This window comes from Pieris brassicae, chromosome 2 (genome assembly GCF_905147105.1).
Source record: "Pieris brassicae chromosome 2, ilPieBrab1.1, whole genome shotgun sequence".
In the NCBI taxonomy this organism is placed as follows: domain Eukaryota; kingdom Metazoa; phylum Arthropoda; class Insecta; order Lepidoptera; family Pieridae; genus Pieris; species Pieris brassicae.
The window spans coordinates 19,884,513-19,899,820 of record NC_059666.1 but is presented as its reverse complement, the minus strand read 5'-3'; the positions used below and the strand labels follow the sequence as shown (position 1 = coordinate 19,899,820).

Below are 15,308 nucleotides of genomic sequence, written 5' to 3'. Positions count from 1 at the left end.
GCGCTACAACCATTTTAGGACTGGGCCTCAGATTTCAGTATCTGTTTCATAATCTTTTGTTAATCTAATAGACAAGTAGGTGATCAGCTTTCTGTGCCTGACGCACGCCGTCGACTTTTGGGTCTAAGGCAAGCCGGTTTCCTCCCGATGTTTTCCTTCACCGTTCGAGCTAATGTTAAATGCGCACACAGAAAGAAAGTCCATTGGTGCACAGCCGCGGATCGAACCTACGACCTCTGGGATGACAGTCGCACGCCAACTAGGCCAACACTGCTCACAACAATAAATTACTTTAATAAAAACAGTTTTAAATATGTACCACGAAATAATTGTTTTCTAGTCACCCACAACTCCCTAATGTAGGGACTAGCGATTGACGAATTTTGTCACAACCTATTTCAGTTCATGAATAAAGTTTTTACTCTGTATTGAACTTTAAATTATAATAATAAAATTATTTAACCTTTATTATTTTTGAAAAAAAAAGTCGAACTCAAACAAATCCAGAGATTTGCTCCATTCCTTCAGGTTGTTGTTGGTTCACATAACCTTCTCACAAAAAAACTTACTTGGAGGACAATTTGAACTAAATCAAATTGTGAGTAAAGTAGGGTCTGCACTCGAGGAAGATTGATCTTTCCCTCAATGGGCTCGCGGTTATTGAGTTTTCTCGGCAGACAGACGGACCCTCACCAATTATCTTGCTGTAGGTTTTCGGATTTTTATATGTAATATTTTATACTTATTAATAACTTACAAACCTCTCATTTCTTCACACATTACAAGTAATGTACGGTGTCATTATTTTTATATAATACAGCTATAACAAACATGGATATTGGGACACGATATCGAAAATGTATGAAATCTCATTTAGAAATTTCCAAATATAAATAATGTATAAATAAAATCGAAAAAATAAACAATCCACCTCCCTTTTGGACCCTGGATTACTTCAAATTGTCACCTGCCTACGCTTAAGACTGCCCATATGTACTTCTCAGAAGTGACGATAAGGCCATGTTTGGCCTTGGACACCAGGCCAACAGAGAGCAGACGAAAAAAAATAAACGTCTAATAGTGCACAGCCGCTAATTAAAGATTTAAGTTGGTAGACACTACTTGTAACCCCAGAGGTGGTGCTTTTCTCGCTCAACTAATAATATAGTGAGGAAATGCTGCCAGTATTATGGTACACTGTCACAGGGTCAAAACTTAAAAAAATGTTTTAATTTTCTATTTATCCATTTTTAATTATTATTTTTATTACTATGTTAAGAATATTGTATATTTGTGTGTTGAAAATAACAATATTCAAAAAATAAAACTACTTCGCGTTACTGTAACTTACCAGAAAAGCCCCGGTACTGTGTGGCATAAAGGTACCCGGAACATACCTTAGATGACCCTAGGATACACTGTAGAAGTAATATAATCTATAAGTATTAAGAAAGAAAGCTTTATGGTCGAGGATGAGTCATAGAAATCTTTTTCTATTGTTAAATTAAAGTATTTATTTCGTGATGTGGTTATCTATCTCAAAAACATACAACTATTATTTTAAAGACCCTAACAAAACAACTATTATAAGCTATTAAGGTGTACTCTTCTACCCTTGTAATTGTAAACTGTAACACGAGAGCCCTCTCTGGGGAAATCGGAAAACCTGTAGACGCCATGACATTCTCGTTAATTGATAATTGTGTATTGTATGGTTTAAAAGAATATGAACTTGTTATTAATTTATTTACATTTACAACTAAAATGGCATTTGAATTCCTCTGAAATTATATATTTAAAAAATTGGCGCTAACTACTTATGTATACGAATATAGTATTATTATTATTCTATAACGTTTATTAATATTATTACATATTTTAATGAGATAAGATTTTAAGTTAAATTCCTCTTATTTATTTGGTACTATCTTATCACGCTTGTTCTTACTGCTGTAGCCGAAATACAAATAATACTAATGGACCTGACAGACGATGTCCTGGATACGGAAATTAAATGTAAAACAGGTAATAATAGTAAATTTACACAATTCGTAAATCCACTTGATTGAACATACACAGTAAAATTCAATCAAAATCAAAATCTGTTTAGATTTTTTACGACAATTTAAAGATATTTATAAATCAATCTTCTATCTATATTATATTTGACAGCCAAACGTTTTATTATATTTTTTTAATATATATTATCCATGTTTCTCACCGTTTAAATCTTACCGGAACTATCACAAATATTTCCAAAATATGTCAGCCATTCCGGAGTTTTAGCGAGACGAAAACAGCAATTCATTTATGTATTAATATAGATAAAAAGGAGCACACTTCATACTCTTAAATTTCATTATTTTGTTCGTACTATCTCTTATACTTTGGACCATTCCCGAACTTCAAGAATTGGGGTCCTAAGTGTTACTTTTCACTCCACCCCTACCTAAAAACTTCACTTGTAGGAGTTAAAGCCCTTAATTCCTACTAAATGTTTGTCTAATTCGCCCCTTTAAAGTAGTTTTTAGTCAAAACATGTCGATTCCAGTGTAATGAACTGCTATATGCCAATAATAAAAGTGCGTTATTTCGTTTAGAAAGCACTAGGAAGGAATAATTATCCAAAAATTACCTGTGTGCTTATAATAATTGCGGAACATCTATTTTGCAAGACTAAATACTCATTTATAATTTTTCTTAACATATAAATAGTGAAAGAATTGACAATTGACAAGTAGTGTACAGCTAAGTATTATTTCTAGTGTAGGTACTCATTGAATAAGTCATACTTACTGTTATGGCTTTGGAATCACAGATACGTATATCAAATTTGCTGCTTGCCTTGGAAAATTTCGCCTGGACCTACGTCGTTTTGAGCTAGTTATGATATTGCCGTCATGTCTACAAACGTCGCCACAATGACAACATACGCCTTTGATTTGTCATCGAAATAAAAAAAAACTATTTCAATATTATAGTTTATTTATTAAATTTTGTGAAAAGCCGATATTTTGATCGGTCGTTCTTGCCACAGCTCGTTTATCTTCACTTGAAAAAGTAGACCTAAAAACTACCATGAAATAATAAAATGCCCCAGTGATTATGAGACGTCAGCGTAATTTCGGTAAAAAATAGATAACATTTTTGCGTGTTCGTTTGATGGATGGCCGGAATGACACCGATTAATCATAACCACGCCTCGGGCGCAACTTATTATTAACTACTGGGCTTAGGAAATTTTATGAAACAGGTAAACATGAAATTACAGGGTTTTGCGTTGTTTTCTAATGTAATATTTCAAAGTTAGTTGTTTTAACGTTCCTATTTTTACCTAAGCCAAATAATATCAATATAAACCAAAAGTCAGTCAAAAATGTTGTATAATATCAAAAGCTCTTGATGAAAATGTCGTCAACCAATATGTAACTATTATGCACAATTCTTTACGACTATTTCATTCGTGTTATAATCAAACTGGTATCAAACGAATAATAATAACCATAATAAATTCCATTCAAATAAATCCTATCCACGTCACTGGACACTGGCGCCAATTAGTTTTAACACGATAGATAAAAACAAACATAATCGTATATAAAATGTTGTCAACTAATAAAAATAAAAGGCTGGCTGAATAGAATTATGGCTGAGCACACAGAGAAAAGGAAAAAAGAAAAAGTTACGAGCTGTCAAATTGCGTGATAGCGCGCGACGGGAACTCGATACAAATCACCGGCAATAGGCCTACATAAAAAAAATTTGGTGAAATAATGTATCGCTTCTGAACAGGATTTAAATCATGAGAACTCTGACAAATTGAGATGAATGTGAATTGTAACGTGATTATTCGTGAATCTACACTACTGTTATAGCTGAAAAGCGCCGTATATATTGTGATAATTAAAAAAAAATATTTGTTTTATTTATTTTTACACGGTCAGAATGTATCTGTAGGTAGTGTTACCTTGCTCTTATGATGAAAAAAACAGAAAACAATTTTTTAATACTTTACAAATACGTCTCAAATAGGTACACAGTAATACATATGTTTTTGGTTCATTGCCGTAAATAGTAATATTTGATTATTAAAATAAACTGAATCACTAAATTCTGTTCAAAGATTCGCGTATATATTTTGTCTAAGACTTAGTGACGCATCAATGCAGACTGAACATTTATTTTTTAAATACTTTGAGACGCTTTGGAACTACATATACATAATAACAAATACCTAGTTTTTATTACACTTTATGGTTGATAAAATACGGGTTATCAAGAGGTTTATTAGAGAGTTTAAACAATATGTAAACATTAAATTAGGTCTCATTAACAGACGATTCAACGGTTAATTTACCGCACTTGATATAAAATTAACGGCTTAATCCACGTTGATTTGATACAATTTGCAAAGTATCTAATGTTCATTTAAATATTGAATATTAATTTGAAAATTCCGAAATACCCCAATGGAACATTTATATGTCTGTTGAATTGACATTTTAGTAAGGAGGAGATTAACTTCTGTATTTACTATTAACAAAGACTAATATTATGGAGATTCATTTCCAGTGCGGTAATAGATTGTATCAGGGTCAAATACTTTGTGTATGACTGCAGTGTGCGCTTCGACTTGCAGTGAAAAAATATTTTATTGTAGTTACCAAATAAGAAGAAGTGTTTAGGTTTATAAGAGTTCTTAAAAGGCCTAGTGCTCTTTAAATTAAGTAAAAAACAGTTATTTTATGTTAGTTAATTTTTTTATTATTAGTTGGCCTAGTAGTATCAGCGTACGACTCACATGTGGTCGTAGGTTCGTTCCCCGGCTGTGCACTAATGGATTTTCTACTATGTGCGCATTTAACATTCGTTCGAACGGTGAAGAAAATCCTGAGGAAACCTTGCGCTAGACCCGAAATATCATTGGCGGGCGACAGGCACTGGAGGCTCTTGACAGATAAATTTATCTGATCCAATACCTAAGAGGGTTGTAGCGCTACTGGTAATTGTTATTAACTGAAATAGGCTTTATTACTGAATAATCAAAGATTAAAGTTACCGCATCTTCCTTTTCTTCCATCCAAGGCACGGTAGAAATCCGCACCGTGGATACCTAATTCAAGTTTACTACATGGCTATACACACCTTACATATAACTAGGGTTATAGGTATATATATAGGTATAACTAATTAACGAACCGGTCCTAATTAACACTAATCCGTTAGATTGAATATATGCAAATGTTGTATAATGAAGAAATAAGAAAGCAATTCTACAAGTGGACCGACGGCAGAGCAAAAAACTTTACGTACCCGTGATTAACATAAACATTAATTTGCTACTGGTTTCGTCTGTATATATCAACACAAAATTAAGCTGTGGTCCTGCTAAGTCGAGATAAATTTAGTTGCTGGAAATGAGGATAAAACCTTATTTACATAATAGAATAGACTGACACAAGAGCTTGGTGATACTGTGGCGAATATCGTTTTTTTTTCTAATGCTACTGGCTGTTATGGACGCGGAGCCATAGACAGTAGAGGCACTAAGATTATGTGGATAGTTTTATGCCAGATTATAATCCAAATGTCAGTTGTCAAAGTCAAAGCATAAGTTATTTTAATTTAAATTTTGAAAGCAAGAATTCATAAGAACTCGAAGTAAAAATCAATTCTTAACGGTCTAATATCTAATAATACAAACGACATACTACTTTTCAATTATTTATTTTTCAATGATCAGGTAAATGTCTCATATCTATGGACTTAACCTTTATTTTTTCACAGATATAATTCACAGAAAAAAAATCAGAAAAACAGCAATCGCGTCTGTGCAAACGCCGTACATACAAATTGACAGACGATACACTTCCATGCATTATAGTACTCTACGTTGTAAGAACCTGATTATTCAACAATTCGAGGAATCCTTGAAAGCAACTGGACCATGTAAGTCATCATGACTAAGTACTGGCCGAGCTGCCTGTTTAGGTATTTTTAGTCTTCATTAGGAAATTGTCGTAGGACATTAAAAAGGTTTTATTTTATTTGAACTGTGATCTGTGAACTTGGTTTGAAAATGTAGTTATGAATAAAACTTATTGAAATTACAGTCTAGACTTGTAGCGAGTTATAGCATAGGCATAGTAATCTAAAATACTTTTTTTTTCTTTTATTTTATTTATGGCGTTATGTTCGGGTCTTCTAGAGGTTCTTCTTCTGGTGGTTTGGAGAACGCAGTTTTCTTCACTCAGCAATCCCAGCATTCACGCTCAACAGACACCTTCAGAAGAAAGATTACTACTTCATTGTTTAAAACTTAATATTCAAGTAGGAATATCTATATTAGATTCAGATTTATTCAGTATTAGATTGGCTTAAAGGTCTCGTTACCAGGGCATAAAATTTAAAAAAAAATCAGTATTAGATTGTTCTGGAAATTATGGACGATACATGTCAACCACTGCCCATGAATACATAGTTCTAGATGGCTCGCCCTGTGGTTTGTCAAAGAACTTGACTATAACCGCTATAAAAACATCCAAAAAACGAGTCATAATTATTAAATAGGGATTAATACTTTAATTAACTTAATAATAGTTACAGTTAAATACTTACAAAACTGTATGATCGATGAAGCGTCAAGTTTTTTTACAGAATCAATCTACTTTCCGATCACGTCGGAAGGGTGAATTGAAATCTTGCATTCATAACTTGTTTGTTAAGTAGTTTAATTAGTTGACATTTAAATACTAGAGAAGTTATCGACGCATACGGAAAATAATAAGTTTACTTGGGAAAACTTTTATTCATGTGATTGTATGTTGGTAAATTCAGTTTTGTTAGAACTTCGTTTTGCGATCTGTTTAGGGAACTAAGAATATTCGTTATATATTTGCCAAGAAATTTCGCTTAAAGTTCTAAGTACATAAGCTTAACTATCTTAAGTAATATAAATGTTTCTTATTTATTTTAAAGTTAGTATCAAATATAAAAATGTTAGTTTCCTTAACGCCCGGTCCAATTTTTTTGGCAAAATCATTATTATAAAGTGTTAAGGAAGGTTAATGATTTTGGCTTCAAACCGATAATTACAGATTCTTTTCTTTATACATTCAGTGATAAATAATATTAAGAATCAAATATAAAATCTGTTAGTTTTGTTAACGCTTTTCCTCAATTGTTTACATAATCAGAATAATAAAGTGTATAAAGGTTAGGTAAGGATTTTCACTTCAAACTGATAATTACAGATTCTTATCTGCATTAATTCAGTGGTAAAAAATATGAAGATTTTTTTTAGCAACAAATATAAACATTTTCTTAGTGCGTTTTTCCCATTTTTGGCATCACTGTAACAATCACATCAATGTTATTTTACTAAGGTAGATTTTCGAAATCAAAATTCTAATATTCAGTGGTAAATAATATAAGGAATATTTGTGAATCTTTTCACATAAGAAAAACAAGTTATATGTTTACGAATATAATTTTATTAACAATGTTACTTTAATGACTGTACTGAAGTCGATATTTACAATTTATATAATACATTTTTACAAATCTCTCCTATATCTAATCTGTGCTATATTCAAATGTAATGCATAGTTTCATAAATATTATATAAAATGTTTCGTTTATCATAACAAATAAATTCACAACTTCATTTGCGCGTAGGTAAATCTATTTTATCACAAGGTAAAAAGCGAGCAAAAACAGATCTCCCAAAATCATAAATTTTATATATACATAGTATTTGTAAACCTCCAGTTTAAGGTATTCGGGCAAGATTGAACCACATTTTAAACACTGCTAAAAAAATCTGTTGTAAATTCGATATAAATATAGAAATGCTGTGATTGGAGAAACATTTAAATAATCTTTAATAGTAATAAATTTATATTAAAGTTAAACGTGTATTTTTCTTTATAAAACAGGTAGGTATTTTCCTTCAATAAGAAGCCAAGTTCTCAACCGCTTAGTCACAGATGCGCAATCAATTTGTATATGTTTTCTAGACAAGAATTTTTCTATTACTTCCTAGACAATGTATTCAATTATTAATGCCTTCTTATGAAGCACTTACCGTTGAATTAGACAAAGAAAAAGCGACATAATTACTTGTGGCGCCGATTTATTAAAAACGTTATGATCCAGTCATAAATTAATTTAATATGCGACTCTCATTAATATTGATTAATACCAAATTAGGAGAGATAATTGTAAGGTAATTAAAAGTCATGACATGTTGCATATGTATAATGCAAATATTGGAGTGTTGTTACGCGATTTGCAACCAGGGAGAAAATATCTATGACCTACACTTCCGGTTGTTTCTAAGGTATAGTCTGTGTTGACACAGACTGTATTGACGCAAGTAAAACAGTGATAAAAATATTGTTGTTTGTCAATACTGGAATATCACCTAATCTGTGGCGTATGTGAAATAAATTTAGAAATAGGTACATGGCTAAGACCTATAGCTAGCGCACTCTAGCAGGAAAAACCTTTTTGAGTTAATTTAAATCACTACAGAAACTTTCGCATTAATATATGATCTTGTCTTGATTGTCATTTTCAGACAACTTGAAAATACATACAATACGTCAACTTAGAGCCAACATAACTGTTTATTTATGGTAAACATAAACATTGTCTATTGCTCATTTTCGTGGTTGGTTTGTTAATACCGAAATAAGTCTTTAATAAGCTTTTAACCCTAAGTCGTGGTATTGCAAAATGTGTTCCATAGATTAAATTGAACTACACGCAACATAAATGAACGATAATTCATCAACGTTCTTTAAACCTGTATTACTTATTAAAAAAATATTTTAAAACATTTCTACACAATACTGATATGGTAAAACAATTAAAGGTTTACAAAGGAGAATGAAACTGATTTATTATTAGTACCTGATTATATATACAAAATGACATAATATATCACATTCAAACAGTATACAATCAATATTTAATATAAATGTACTCACACATTATGACAAATGGCAATTTACCAATGACAACGCAAAAGCGCGCGAAACGTAGAAACAGATACAATATATATAATTGGATACTGAATCGAACTATAAATTGGTAGTGTATTTATTTATAAACTGTGGTGTAAGTTATTTCACGCTAGTAACTTATTAGTATTTTGTTAAGGGTTGATAATCAATTTGATATGAAATTCTAATTGTTTTATAGTCTGATGAACAGTTTACATTGATTTTAATTATTTTTTTATAATTTCAAACATTTTTAAAAACCATTTGGCGTCTTTTGCTAAAAAACGCGTTAGAACTAACATTTGTATATATGTAGGTACTAGAATATCTATCTAATTTCAAGAGCTGTCAATATTTTTTCTGTATGATGATATATTTGACTCAAGACGAGATTGTGACTTCAAATGCGACCTTTGTAAAGTAATGTTTCCGACATAAAATAACGTTACTTTTAATAATATTTTAGTACAAAAACATTAAAACAAAATCTATCCATTTGGGGAAAAATTAATTTAAAGATTTTCATTCCGTATTATGCATTGCTTTGCTTTCATAATTTAGGCATTAATAATTATAAAATGTAATTAAGTTATTAAAATCCTTTCTACATATGACATATAGTAATATATGTCATAAAGAATAATAACGTTTTGTTCTCATAAAGCTTCATTTTAAATAATTCAAGATTACACTCTCGGTTCCCGACAAACGTCACTCCCATATAAGGTATCGACTACATTCATAGATACACATAGCTTTATACAATTATTTCCATGTATGTAAGCTATTTCGCCGTAAAATAACATCATACAGACAAAAACACTATGAATGACTTGGTAATTATACATATGGACTGTTTCCTAAAAAAGGAAGAACGTCTGCTAAAATCTAGATTTTTCTATCTAGGCAATATACAATCCCTTATTAACCCAAACACATTGTTAAGAAAATAAATACTACATTTTTGTATGGAAACGTATGGACACGTAAAGATGTGTAAAGGATCCAGGAGGGGTCTCTGGAAAGTTGTCTTAATCACATATTTCTAATTGATTGTTACTAAATACTAACACAACAATAACATTTAAACTAATAATTTTCTGCTTAAATAACCAAATTGTTATTATTATTATGTTTAGTAATTGTTAATTTTACTCAGGATCGATTCATGATCCCGGTAGACTTGCATACGAACCTAAGCCAAGTGAACACAGTTTTTGATTAATATAGAAATTTGCGGGTAATTCGGTGATTAAGTTGTGGGTGTTGGGTATGGCGATATCTAATAAATGTAATGTTTTATTGCCTTTATTCGTTTTTTTTTTTTCAAAAAGTATGAATATGCATTTAATAAATACTTGCATAGTTCTAAACAACGCCTTTTTTAAGTGTTAAACAACGCCTTTTTAAATGGTCTGCTCACGAACGAAGTCACTAGAATTCGAGTAAGAGTCGTTCGAACTGAGTTTTTTTTAAAGTTATAGCGCTATTTTTGCGATTCCGATCAAGCTCTCAATATGAAAGTCAAAACTATTGGAAGATATAACACCAGTGTAGATTTAATCTTAGTGCGACAAAGTTACTAAACATTAAGGGCGAAAAGTGGCGCGAAGTTAACCCATATGTCAAAATGAAATACAATTTTGACATACGTCATATTAGTTTCCCGCTTCTGAATCGTACCCTAAGCATTTATTGAAAATAAAAATTAAACACATATTATTTTTAATATACCTAATATAGATCTTGCCATGAGATAGACTTAGTAATGTATAAATCATGTTTTAAGTGGTTGATTTTCAAAGATTTCGCCCGCAAAGTTTTAATGAAAAATTAAAGAAAATCCTAAAATAAACAATAAAAATCCTTTTTTTTATTAGTAACCTATTGCTTTTGAGAAAAGAAAAAACCGCATGTGGCTGTAAAATACAGGTTTTGAGTGAGATTTTTATAACAAAAGAAATTGTTCAATAATGTTAAAAACACTACAAAAAATACTACTATGACGGAAAAGACGCGTTTAACATTTATCGAATTAGAAAATTAATGTAAAAATAGATAATAACCAGTAATCGCTAAATAAATCACGTAAAAAGAATGTTAGGGGTTTAGTTGACACACATTTATAAGTGATTCTGTGTTTGTAGGGTGTATTAGGGTTCCTAACGTCTTTAAAGACCCCGAGTAGACCTAATCGGAATAAATCTGTATTTTATTTATGTTCTCAAACATAACACAAAACGTGGACAAGACAATGATGAAATATATCAGAAATAATATATACGCGTGTGAAGATTAGATTACGAATCAGGCGCTGCACTGACCAGATCAAATGTATTAATTAGCGAAACCTTTGTTTCACTGGGAGTTGAACCTATAACCGCTTATTTATAAAAGTGTTGTCGTGCGTAAACTATGAACATAGACGCATATTTATCTACTTTAATATAAATGCGAAAGTTTCACTTGTATTGATTAATTAAGTCACGTTATTTAACCATGTGTGAATAAATCATTTTAAGTCAAAATAAAAACTTGGCAATATGATAAGTAAAAAGGTTTTATATTTTAAATCGATAAATAAATATTTTACTCTTTATGAAAATAATATATTTGATGTTATATATTTTTGTTTTTTTTATTTAACAATCATAACTTAGTACCCTCAGTACTACATTTATAACCAAATAATAAAGTCGTTTTAAATGTGTTTCTTTGTTGAAGTCTAGATCTAGGTTTTTAACTTAAATCGCTTAGAAAATAATAGGCCTACAATTTAGATAGAATTAAGAAACAATGTATTCAAAAGTTTCATATTATTTTACAACATATCACAGCATTTCTATATACGAAAAATTTCTAAGAAATTCTCTACAAATAAATAATTACTTAAAAATTCACTTTTTCTACAATAGTTGCTGACCGTAACGTCCATGCGAATGATAAAATATATCTACAGCTAAATTTACAACTAAAATTTGATATGATAAATAAATTCTTCACTTATTAGTACAACTCGGTAAAACACAAATAAATGCGTCTGGAAAGATGAAGGGCCTTAGGATAAATAAATCAAGAATTTAAATTTGTAATCGTTGAGACAAAGTCAGCAATTCCGTTTGTATAATCACGTTTCATCATTATAATACAGTACGTACCTGACGCGGGAGCCTCAAGCACAACACTTCAACAATTAAAACCTATAGTAACTATACAACTCACATCACAAGAATCATCTATTGCATCGTCACTTCACGAGACAAGTGGCGACATTATCACTGTATTCACACTATCAGTCTGACCGCAGGTCACTCTTCGTCCACGTTGATCTCCGAGTCGGCTGAATCTTCGTCGTAAGTCGAGGAAGACGCAAAACCTCTGCCCAGAACTGCGGATCTATTCTTTGCGGCGGCCGCGCGGTCTCTTTGCCGCCGGTTCTTGAACCAGTTGCCGACTTGCGTCGGTGTCAACCCCGTCGCCGCGGCCAATTCCCTTTTCTTCGTTGGATTCGGATAAGGATCCTGCAGGTACCACTCTCTCAACAGAGACCTCGTCCTCTCTTTAAAACAGTGCGTTTTTTGCTCGCCATCCCAAATCGTTCTGGGCAGTGGAAACTTCTTCCTGACTCTATACTTGTCGACGGGACCGAGAGGGCGACCGCGCAAACGTTCCGCTTCTTGGTAATGCGCTTCCAGCCAAAGAGCCTGTAGCTTTGCGTGGCTTGAACGCTGAAATCTATGCCGCTCCAGTATCGAGTAGAGTTCTCTGTGACGGCCGGCGTGAAATGCGACAACCGCTCGCGCTCTGAGGACGGCTTCGCAGCGTTCCAACTCCGCGACATTAGGATGTGCGACGGGTAACGACCACAGGAAACGCGCCAGTCGTTCCACATCTCCACTCTCTTCCAGGGTCTCACAGACGGTCGCCACTTGAGCGGCGCTGAAGGAGAGCGTAGGCAGCGGCAGCAGAGGAGTCGGAGCGGCCAGCTCGAGCGCGGAGATAGAGAGCGGCGGCTCAGTGCAAGCGGGCTCGGCGGCGGCTCGCTCGGGCGCCGCGGGCCCGCGATGCGCCTCCAGGATGCGCGCGTGGAGCGCCGCCGTCGTGGACTCGTCCCAGGAGCCGCGCATCGGTGCGAGTGAGCGCCGAGTCGCGCGCCGTGTGAGCCACCGCCGTCGGGCGACCGTTCGGTAGGCGTTCCGGGCTCGCTCGCGATTGGCTATCGGTTACCGTGGCGGGCCAATCGCCTGCGCGACCGCCCGGGGGCCGTATAGCTTTCAACCGCGGCGCACTACGTATCCGGCGGGCGCGTTTAACGAGGGCGGCGGGGCGAGGCCCCCCGCGCCGCCATGATCCGTCACGCACACCTCCCGCCCGGCGCGCCGTGATCCCCGACGCCTCGCTTCGATAGATTACCTGCAAACCTGCAATTAATAGCCGCCATGTACTCATCCGGGTGGATTACGCGCTTTTATTTGCGCGATGTACTGATCGATATTAATAAAACTCGCCGGTTAATGATTAACATCGGTGGTTGTCCTAACGGAATCTGAGCGAGAGATTGACATAGCTGTTTCTCAAAATAAACTTTACAACTGATGCAAATGTTGTCGATGTAAAATTAAGCGGTAACATTAAAGTTTATAAGGCACTTAGCCAACGTCAAAGTCTAACATATAAATTATATATGTATCTGTATATTATCGTACATTTAGGTAACTACTACCAGTTCTCAAACGCTGTAATAATAGTTTAGTTATTTTGTGATTTACACCAGGTAAGTAGGAAGGATATAATTTATAAAGCCAGTTAAGTAACACTAAGTAATTTATAATGTTAATTAAAAGTCAAAAATCATTAAATTCCTATAGGTAACACAATGTAAGTACACGTAATGAACGTCAAAAAAAAATGCATTAAATGCTTCTAATTTTACATTTACTGCCAGTTCTCAAAAGGGCGTAGAACGGAAGAGAAGAACTGGCAACAACACACTGCCTCTCTTTTTTCAATAAAAAATTACTTTAACCGTTCTTCTACAGTATTTATTTTATAACCATAGATTAATTTTACCGAAATAATAAATTAATCGTCCGAATCTTGGTTACACTATAAACATTTTGAAGTAAAACTCTAGTATCAAATAGATTCCGTCGCTGTACATCGAGCGAGATTTCACCGTGAAAGCCTTTCCAGAGTATTAAGTTATTGAACGGCAAACCACACCCAGGCACAGGTGGCCCCCACCCCCCGTTCCGGGGTATGGGGCACCCCGGGGGCTCGCGTTACTCGCGCACGGATTACATGTATTTTGTTATAATGGATTTTTATTAACTTGAGCGTTATTGTCGGAGCAGAAAGCAAAGGATTTGAAAATAACAAATCTTCTCGTAATCCGTTGACGCTTTTCCGTGACATTCGCGATTTGTCTTTCGGAGTATTTTGTTTTATACTTATTTCATTTTTAAGTTCCCCCTGTGGGTACACCTTATTTAGAAAATGCGGTCCGAACGATATTCCTGCCATTTATTATAAATATTTAATATACTAATATAAGTATCATTATGAATAAAACATTGATTTGATTGAAATACCTAATGTATTAATTATGTGTTTATAAGTCATTTTTTAAATGTTATATTTTTATGTTATTAACTTGCTACAGATGATAAAATTGTCGTAAAATTTATAGCGAATTAAAGGGTGGTCATAGCAGCTGTTATTAAGAAAATACAGACTATATATATTTATTTTAATAGACGGAATACCATTCTATAGGTAAAATATTGCAAATGGTGCTCTTGTGACTGGCTTTGTTTAGGTTAAAACGTAACGAACGTCTAATGTACGTCTAATGACGCATATTTTACATTAGAAATTAACAACTATTCGCGGGTGTAATATATTTCTGTCAGATTTCTAAGGCGTACGCCACGGAATATGTTTTGTCGATTGACAGATCTCTATAGGTGCAATTATGCAACCCAATACATTGATCTGTTTCTGGCATACCCAAAATCACTATTGATCTCCCGGGATGCGGTTAAAGTGGGTAAACTAGTAACCATGGCAACAGCAATAATCATCTTTAGATATTTTCTAACAAATACAAGATAAAAGTGCCCATAACCGACGAGCATGCGTGATGAATGTCATGAAAGTGGAGTGAGCGAGGTCAGGCCGTACCAAGTGGACATCTATTTATTTATTTAATTACGGAAGCTTAATATATAGCTTCATACATAAGAAAAATAAGACATTATATATGTGACGAGCACGTATATGCAAACCTAACAAACGCGA

The 15,308-nt window shown here is 33.7% G+C and overlaps 1 protein-coding gene across 1 annotated transcript; it reads right to left on the bottom strand.

Annotated features, from left to right (window-relative positions):
• Positions 1-11,649: 11,649 nt before the first annotated feature.
• LOC123720800 (homeobox protein SIX6-like) lies at positions 11,650-13,144 on the bottom strand. The gene has a single exon (XM_045677562.1). The coding sequence runs from the start codon at positions 13,133-13,135 to the stop codon at positions 12,317-12,319; it is 819 nt and encodes a 272-aa protein (XP_045533518.1). The 5' UTR covers positions 13,136-13,144; the 3' UTR covers positions 11,650-12,316.
• Positions 13,145-15,308: the final 2,164 nt, after the last annotated feature.